Here is a 9,092-nt window from a genome sequence, read left to right on the forward strand (position 1 = left end):
TTTAAGTGAACTCCTTGTTAGTTAGCAACTTCCATTTAAAGCCCTGTATGATCCTTTGGGCTTTACAGATGTGAAGCTTATATGCATACACATGAGCTAAAATGACCTCGTGCTCACACGGCTGTGTGCACTCAGAATAATTCAGTGCACTTAGCAACTCTGGCTGATGGGCTGACGATGGGTGAGAGTAGTGCAAAAACCACGTGACACGAGAAATTACAGGACATTTTGAAATGATGGTCTTATTTCCAAGCTTTCTTTTTAACTTGTGCTCTCTCTTTTAGCCATTACAGACAAGTAGAAGAGATTTGATTATCCGGTTTCCTTGAAAGGTTATTTAGCTCCTCAATCCCATTAAGTCGCTTTCTGCACTCCAGTGCCCTGCGCCTTCCCCCGGTTCTCAGCCAGGAAGAGTAAATGGAGACACCAGGATCGGGTTTCTAAAGGAAGGAAAGTTAAAGCAAAGTTTGAAAGGGGTGACAGGAGCTTAGGAACTCAATTAGACTGAAAGACAACTATCTCATTATCCTGTTCCGAAATGATCTGAATACATAAAACTCTAAAAGTTTTAAATAAACTTGTCCTACAGACTGTCTAGATGACTGCAAATTCTTCTCAAAAAGTGTTTAAACACCCACTTTCGTATTTATTTATTCTAAGCGCGAGCGGCCGCGATAATTATGCTGTCAGACTCAGTAAGCTAATGAGGAGTCAGCCAGTGGAAGGCTTTGCGTTTGTGAGATTGCTGCAGGATAGCTGCTCAGATGCTTCTTCCCTTCTTTCTTTTTCTCTTTTCTTTTCTTTCTTTTCTCCCCCAGTGAATTGGGAAGGAGAGTGGGGCAGTCCGTGGCCAAATTGGAATCCTTTTGATTAACTGATTGCTTTCCCAGGACTGTTCCGTCAGATAGTCAGTCTCTCTCTCTCTCTCTCTCTCTCTCTCTCTCTCTCTCCCCCTATTTTTCCCCTCACTCCCTTTCTCTCCCCCCTCTCCCTCTGCCCTCTCTCCTTGCTTTTGAGGAGCTGCTGCTCTTGAGGGGCAAGGAAGCCTCCGGGGACCTTCATGTCACTGCCCCCAAGGCCAGAGGACTCTCACCCCTGAGGGAAGTTCCCAAGACGGTTTGGACTTGCGTTGATTTGAGAGTAATCCATCGTTTCTGCACTGTTTATTTTAGCTGCTTGACTGTTTATGCTATGGCATGAGCTAAAAAGGAAGTTGAATATGAAATTGCATATTAAAACGCACCCCTGAAAATGTATTGGGCGTATCAACAACACTTGATGTCTCCCCTTTCAACCCTGGAAAATACGTGTCTCCAGGCCCAAGGGCCCAGGCCACAGATCACTCACAGCGGCAGTGCAGGCCGAGCGAGGCGGGCCCCACTCTGCAGGTTTGGTTCCTCCCTCCGGGTGTGAGCAGCTCCCAGCAAACAATATTATTCGGGCGTTTCAGGCCCTCGGTGCGCCAGGCCTAGGAGCTTCTCTTCTGTAAGCTGTGCGGCATTCACAGCCACGCGTGTTTGCGCCGGTTGTGAGCCTGGCAAGCCGTGCCCGTGTGGAAAGATGCCCCGGGAGGCGCTGTGGGTGTGCTTCGTGCCGACGTGGCTGCTACCTCTTGCTTTCTCTCAGTCGAAATCTCTGCTGACGCTTGTAACAACGGCTATCGTCGTTAAAAGTATGTAGTGTATCAGGAACCACCCAAGATGTTTCGTATTGATCTTCTTCAAACGTAGAACAATCTGCCAGGACATTGTATTATCCCCATTTTGCAGATGAGCCCGTTAACTTGTTATTTTTAGGAGGTCTCGGCCCATGACGTCAGCACAGGAAGCACCAGGAACAACACACTTAGCCGACACGGGCATTTACAATCACACGAACTGCCCGCACTCTGCTACCCAAATCCATGAGTCAGATGACAAATGTAATATATCTTTTTTCAAAAAGAGTTTTAATTTACAAAAGTTGCATTTAGAGTCTATTTAAATAGATTGCCTAACGGTATCTAATGTAACAGGGTCTGAAACTTTCCGAAAAGTACCTAACCCAGCAAGGCGCCCATTCCCTATTGTCACTGGAACAAATGTTCAGACTCCTTGGCTTGATAACTAACTCCCTTCACCTTCTAGTTCTATTTTTCCAATTTTATCTTCCAGTTCGCCTTGCTCTAACCATGCACAATTACTGGCAATTCTCTCAAACACTTGCCTTCCTTCATGCCTTTCCTTAGGCTGATCCCTCAGCCAGAAATGCCCTCCCTAGAAGTCCTTGACTATTGATGGGGCCATCCTTCAAGGCATCTAGGGCCTTGCCCATGCGTTTCCCAGGCTCCTTGTAGACTTAGAGGAGGGGCTGTCCTGGTTCTTTGTTTACACCTCACTTTTGGCCCTTGTTTGTTAGTGTGTGTGTCTCCCCGTTCTATTCCTACATTTACCACTTTCCACACCTAGGCCTTACCTGAGTGTTCATTTGGTAAACATGCATTGAAGTGGATTGAACAGGAGCCACTTGACAGATATTAGCAGAATCGGTGAAGTCAGTTATCCATGAGTCAGTGTAATTTATTGGTGGGTACGTCTGGCTCATATTTTGACGTTTCTTCGGGTGACAAATATTACAAAGACATAAAACGTACACCGTGAAATCCCAGGAAATAATACATTGGTGCTATTCTCCTTTTTTCCCCATACAGAGGAGTCTTTGTTTACAGTTTCAGGAGTGGGGCTGAAGCCAGAAATGTATGACCTTTTGGCTTCCTACCGGAAAGGTCACCGCACAGGCCACTTTAGCAAATGCTGGTGAAAAGAAAGGGCAGCATCGCCCAGATCCTTCAGGTAAGTGGTCCCAACAGAGAGGCCCCTGGTGGGCAGGATTGAGAAGTGATTGCCGCCCGGAGGGGAGGCCCTGGTTCGCGGACCCGGAGCACCTCTGCTCTGTGTCTGGCGCTTCATTCCCTCTCTAGGGACAGGTGGCCCTGCCTCCTCCGGCTGTGAAAGAGGGCGATGCTGGGCACCACCTGTCTCTCCCACTCCCAGAGGAGTGGCAAGGCTCCTAGACAAAGGTCATGGTGAAGCCTTCAGCTGACATGCATGGAATAAAGGGTTACAGCTGTCATACTGTATTCCCTTAACGGCAGCATTTCCTCTGTCCACCAATAGGACACAATCAAAGGTCAGGGTGACCAACCATCCCTGTGCGCTTGAACCTGGGGGTGTCTTCGGACTGTGGGACGTTCAGTGCTAAAACTGGCCCAGTTCCAGGTTAGCCAGGATGCTTGGTCGCTGTGGTGGTGCAAGTGACCATCTGACCTGCCTCCATATGCCAGAGAAGACCTGGTCCAGAGCCTGGCCCTGACCAGGAGACGGTTTTGGAGGCCAATGAGAGTCAAGTCATCACTACTACAGGCTTCTTAGACTACACCTTCTGGGAGTTGTTACAGGGAGTCCTTTCATTCAGGGTGAGTTCAGGAGTCATCCACAAATGTCCCAGACACAGCTGCTCTCAAGTGTCCCCCCTACCAACCAGGGGTAGCCCAGCCTTCCACAGTAATCTTGAGGAGGAAGAGGTGCTGTGAAGGATTCCCCCAAAGCTACCCTAAAGGTAGTTCTGCTATAGGCACAGGAAGCCAGGTGGGGCAACCCCCAGAGCTACTGTAGTACAGACATCACTAGATGCTACAAGAGCACTTCTCGCACCAGGCCTTCCATGGAGGGCAGAGGGGAATGTAATCTAAACAGAGGACTCAAGGTGCGATCCATGCATAGAGCCAGCCAGCCAGCCATCCTGTTAGGTGACTCTGGCTATATCCCAAGCCACAAACCTTAGACGATGATTTGGCCACCCATTTGGCAACCACGCTTGGCTATGCTTCCTAACAGAACTTTTGGGACCTGAATGGTCACCACTGACATACTCCCCCACCCGCCAACTTTGTTCACACGGCAGGATTCAGCTCTTTGCCACTTTGTCTCGGCTCTCTCTTTGGCTGTTGATATCTAAAGACATGATGTACACATCTAGGAGTCTCCCCTCTGGATCTTATAAGAATCTTAGAAATTTGGAAAGATCAGGGATGTTTAGAATTATAGCTATTCCTCAGAGCATTTTATGAACTACCTAAGTTTGTATTATGACAATATATAATTGGAATTACAACTGGCAATACAATAATGTGAAATTTCCCAAGCAGAATGTTTTCTAGGGCAGAGATTATACAGTTTAATGACGCCATTTAAAACCCACTAGTTATGAGAATAGAATTACTTTAGCTACATTCTAAACACTGTGGGGTTTGTGCTTCATAGAATTATCAATGACAGGGATGGAGATGGTTTCAGATGGTGGTGCTACATTAAGCATTTTTATCACTTCTATTGTTGTTATTTTGTTTTATTTAGAACCTGCCTCTCTGACCAATAGTGACTTTTCACGAAGAATTGTTACCTGTAGATGTGAATTGGTCACAATGGAAAATCGGTTAAATGCAGGGTGGCAAATGTGATGCCTATGCCAACAATTGAAGGAGGGCGGGGGCCTCTACTGGAGCGATCTCACCATGTCCCTGGGCCCCTGGTACTAATGCAAGGAGATAAAACCCATCGGAGATGAACCACAAAAGGGAAAAGCTAAAGCAATTAAACTGCTCAATAAATGGCTTGGTATCAGCAAAATCTGGACGTTAAAGAGACTAAAGTGGTAATCAGCAGGCACTTGGGGCCTGAAAGTCTTTTCCACTAAATTGAATTTATGTTAAATATTCACTTTTCAAGAGATTCAAAATGTAAATTGGGGTATTAGGACTTATAACTGCCAGCAGTGCCTCAACATTAAGACTCTTAAAAGACCCTCAAAAATGTCAGTTTCAGGTATGGTAAAAATGTATATGGTGTCCACAGTAGAGACATAAAGGGGCACTAAGATTTACTGTGCATATACCATGTGCCAGGCACTTTACACATCTTATTTCAAAGCTCGGTGTGTTTTGAACAGTGGGGTGTGAAGTGGTGCAACTATAGTCTATAGATCCAAAGATAGATTTTGATTATTTTAAAAGTTTATCTAGTTCTTATTACCAAGGGTAATGCTGCCTCTGTTACCATTTATTATCACCTTTTCTATCAATAGATATAATTCCATCAATAACTTTGCAATAACCTTTAACAGGTTTTCCTTACTCAATCTGTACGATGTCATTATTATTTTTATTTTGTTTGTTCTTCATTTACGTCCAGGGCTGCATTACTGCTGTTTCTGTTTTAATTTGCTTCCGCTTACTGAGAAGTTTCTAATTTAAGTCCACACTGGACCAGGATTTTAAATATCACCTGTGACCTGAACTATTTTAAATGTATTATGTCCACGGTACTTCATACCTGAAGGAAAAGCAATGGAAGGCTATTGCTATTGTCATTTGCCTAGAATTTCACAGTGATTGGCTCAAACTTTAGACATCCTGAAACAGTCTGAGAAGAGGACTTCTGAGTAATGCTGTCCCTTTCGTTATCTGATAGATCCCTGGCAGGAAGGACAACCGGACAGACGGGAGAGTGACAATGGAAAGAATTCGGAGTCTGGGCTTGTGCTTACGGAAGCCTGTCACTCCCGTGTTCACTTACAGTTCCTCCCAACAAAAGGACTTCTGTGGCAAGGAGAGGATTCGTCTAAGGTTTAAAACTGCCTCCAGAGAAGATGGTTTCTTGGATAAAGTTGTCGACAAAAGGACTTACTTAAGACTCTTTGTTATGATTTCCTAGGGCACTCCATTCCTCCCTTCCTGCACTATCAAAACACTTTACCACCCCACCCAGCCAGATTTTAGGAGTTTGGATTGAGCTGCTGCTTAGAATTAAATTTCAGTTTATCTCCTTCTATTGAATCCTAATTGTCTGTGATGATTGCAAAAGTGATGAGGAACCTAAGCTCTGATTTGATGGTGGAGATACTGGGTAGACAGATAGGCGCGAAGAGTTCCAAAGACGTAATTCAAGTGCTGTTGCACCATCAGACATGCATGCATATGTGCACACATGTGACCCTGAAATGAAACGGGAGATTTGTCTCGACTAACACATGTATCATCTTCTACAATGACTCCTTCTGAAAGAAGCCAGGACAACTCCAATTACTTTGTCAAAGGATCATCTACTCAAGAAATGTGGTAGCCTAGAAACCAGAGACCTTTATGGATCCTTCAGAAGAATAAGGAGGAACTAATTAAGAAAGAATTAAAAAATAGTACCTATCCACCCAAAATCTGACATGGAAGAAGGGAAAAGGGATACAAACAGTCCAACGAAATCTACCTTAGTGAGTACTTGGTTTTGGTAAGGCATGTGACAAAGCCTGTCCAGATATACCTGAAATTGTACAAAACTGTGTGGGCTGGGTGGATGGGACAGATATGTGAATTCAAAGAACAGTGGTTATTCAACCTAGAGAAAGGCTGATAGTGGTGTGTTACAAGGTTCAGTCTTGAGTGCCATTCTGGTCAAATATTTTTATTAACCAGTGGAGTAAAAATCAGAGAAGGTACACAATTAATTCATACAACCCACTAAAGTAAATACTGTTATTATTCATTTACTATTTCCATTTTACAAAGGAGAAAACGGAAGCTCAGAGAAGTTAACTCCTCTAAGGTAGTACACCAGAGTTAAGGTACAAAACTATGGAGACAGTGAAAGGATCAGGGGTTGCCAGGGGTTAGGAGGGAGGAGATGATGAAAAGACAGAGCACGGAGGGTTCTTAGGGCAGTGAAGCTATGTTTGGTACTATAATGGCAGAGACATGTCACTATAAATTTGTCCAAATCCATAGAATGTAGAGCCCCAAGAGTGAATCCTAATGTAAACTATACTAGTAGACTTTGGTTGATAATGATGTGTCAATGTAGGTTCATCAACTATAACAAATGTACCACTTTGTTGGGTATGTTGACAATGGGGAAGGCCATGCCTGGTGGGGGCTGGGGTATATGGGAACTCTCTGTAACTTCTGCTGAATATTTCTCTGAACCTAAAGTTGCTCTAAAACAATAAAGTCTTAAAAACAAACAACATGTAAATAACTAATTTGCAACAAGCCAATACAACCTTTATTCCAATCAAATTTCATCTGATTGAACTTCTTACACTTAAGGCTTAAAATGTCAACAAGTTAAATAAGGCTGTGACTTAGTGGAAATTGGTACAATATGAATTAATAGTATGTCTGACTGTCCACAAAAGATAATGCTACACTTTTAAGTGATATAAATGAATGAATATGATGGTGTCACAGAGAGAGGATGGAGTTTACTCCTCTGATGAGATCACATCAAAATGATGAAGTTTAACTCTATCCATCACACTTTGAAAGAAACACCACATGGAAGGAAATATTTCTTGTGCATTTATTAGTTTAAAGATCCAATTCTGTTTGATCCTCCTAAGACTAAGAGGTGGATGTAGCTCTTCCCCACTTCACAGAGAAAAACACAGAATCAAATTTAAATAACTAGGATTTGATGCTCAGACTCTGTCCCCAAAGTCTGTGCTTTTTGCACCCCTAGCCCCAACTCTGTGCCGCAGGCTTCAAGAAGGGCTACTAGGAGAATAGAGGGCATGGGGATCAAGGCACAAGGAAGAATAGCTCAAGAGAGAAAACCCAGGAGACAGAGAAATTCCATCCAGAGGGTTGAGGGTTCTCACAGAGCAAAGTGGTTGGCCCTCTGCTGGGTGGCTGTGGAGCCAGGACAAATACATAGAAAGCTCAGAGATAGTGCTGTTTACACAGCAGGATGAGTTCTCCAACACTTCACCTGCCACCAATGGAATGAGTTCCACACTCTAGTGGGCTTCCTCTACACCCAGAAGATATGGAAAGCTGTAGGAGGGATCCTCATATTGGAGCTTCTCTAAGGTCCCCTCTAATTCCAACATTGTCTGACAATGGCTTTGAACAGCTGTTGACAGACTATACTTAAAATTGTAGTAAGATCCTATTGTTGCAAGAATGGGTAGATTTGTTTTATTGTTAAAAAGGGATTAAAAAAATAGAAATCATCAAAATTATCCTCTTTAATTACAATGGAAGATAAATTATGCTTATGCTTCCTTCTTTATCTTTAATTCATAAATTCACTTCTTTAAAAACTTAATAAATTTTTTATATAAAATACCATTCCACTCTTTCTTCCTTGATTTTGTAAAAGGAGAACCCCTGGTGTTTGTGCAGATGTTTTTCCTCCCACGTTTTTATTGATTCTTTTGTATGACATGCACCTGACTTTCTAAAAACGTAATTTAATTTTGTTCAATGTGATATGTGAGCTATTTTAGTGATGCTTACTTACTAACTCACGAGTGCTGCTCACCTAATATTTGTCTGCAGAGCTCCATAACTGGATGGCACTTCCTGGCCCTCTGTGGGTGGGCGGGGCTATCTTAGTGCTGGCCAGTGAATTGTGAGTGGAGGTGATATGTGTCACTCCAGGTCCAGCGTTCATGTGATTGCCAGTGCAAGACTCTCCAGATCATTCTTCTTTCCTTCTATTACAATGACCAGATGCATTCAGAATGGTCCCAGAATGAAGAGACGTAGAACAGCGTCCCCTGATGACATATGATGGGTGTGTGGCGGGAAAGAGGAATAAAACTTTATTGCTTTAAGCCACTAATATTTTGGGGTTGTTACTGCAATACAACCTATCCTGACTAGCAGCACCAGGGCAAGTAGAACATATACCTGCACTGTCCAACATGGTAGCTAGCAGCTACATGTAAATTCATATTTACATTTAATTAAGTTCAACATTCAATTCCTCAGTCCCACTAACCACATTTCAAGGGCTCAATAACCACATGTGGCTAGAGCAGGGGTGGGCAAACTTTTTGACTCGAGGGCCACAGTGGGTTCTTAAACTAGACCGGAGGGCCGGAACAAAAGCATGGATGGAGTGTTTGTGTGAACTAATATAAGTTCAAAGTAAACATCATTACATAAAAGGGTACGGTCTTTTTTTTTTTTTTTTTTTTAGTTTTATTCATTTCAAACGGGCCAGATCCGGCCCGCAGGCCGTAGTTTGCCCACAGCTGGGCTAGAGGCTACCTTAATG

The 9,092-nt window shown here is 43.5% G+C and overlaps 1 protein-coding gene across 2 annotated transcripts in view; it reads left to right on the plus strand.

Moving 5' to 3' along the window:
* CDK15 (cyclin dependent kinase 15) overlaps positions 1-7,250 on the plus strand; it is a 72,220-nt gene extending 64,970 nt beyond the window's left edge. For both annotated transcript variants that reach the window (XM_036320817.1, XM_036320818.1), the window contains exons 13-14: positions 2,690-2,831; positions 5,508-7,250. In XM_036320817.1, coding sequence (XP_036176710.1) covers positions 2,690-2,799 — 110 coding nt within the window. In that variant the 3' untranslated portion in view covers positions 2,800-2,831; positions 5,508-7,250. The remainder of the gene's footprint in view (positions 1-2,689; positions 2,832-5,507) is intronic.
* Positions 7,251-9,092: the final 1,842 nt, after the last annotated feature.

Source organism: Myotis myotis, unplaced genomic scaffold, assembly GCF_014108235.1.
Source record: "Myotis myotis isolate mMyoMyo1 unplaced genomic scaffold, mMyoMyo1.p scaffold_m19_p_8, whole genome shotgun sequence".
NCBI classification, from domain to species: Eukaryota; Metazoa; Chordata; class Mammalia; order Chiroptera; family Vespertilionidae; genus Myotis; species Myotis myotis.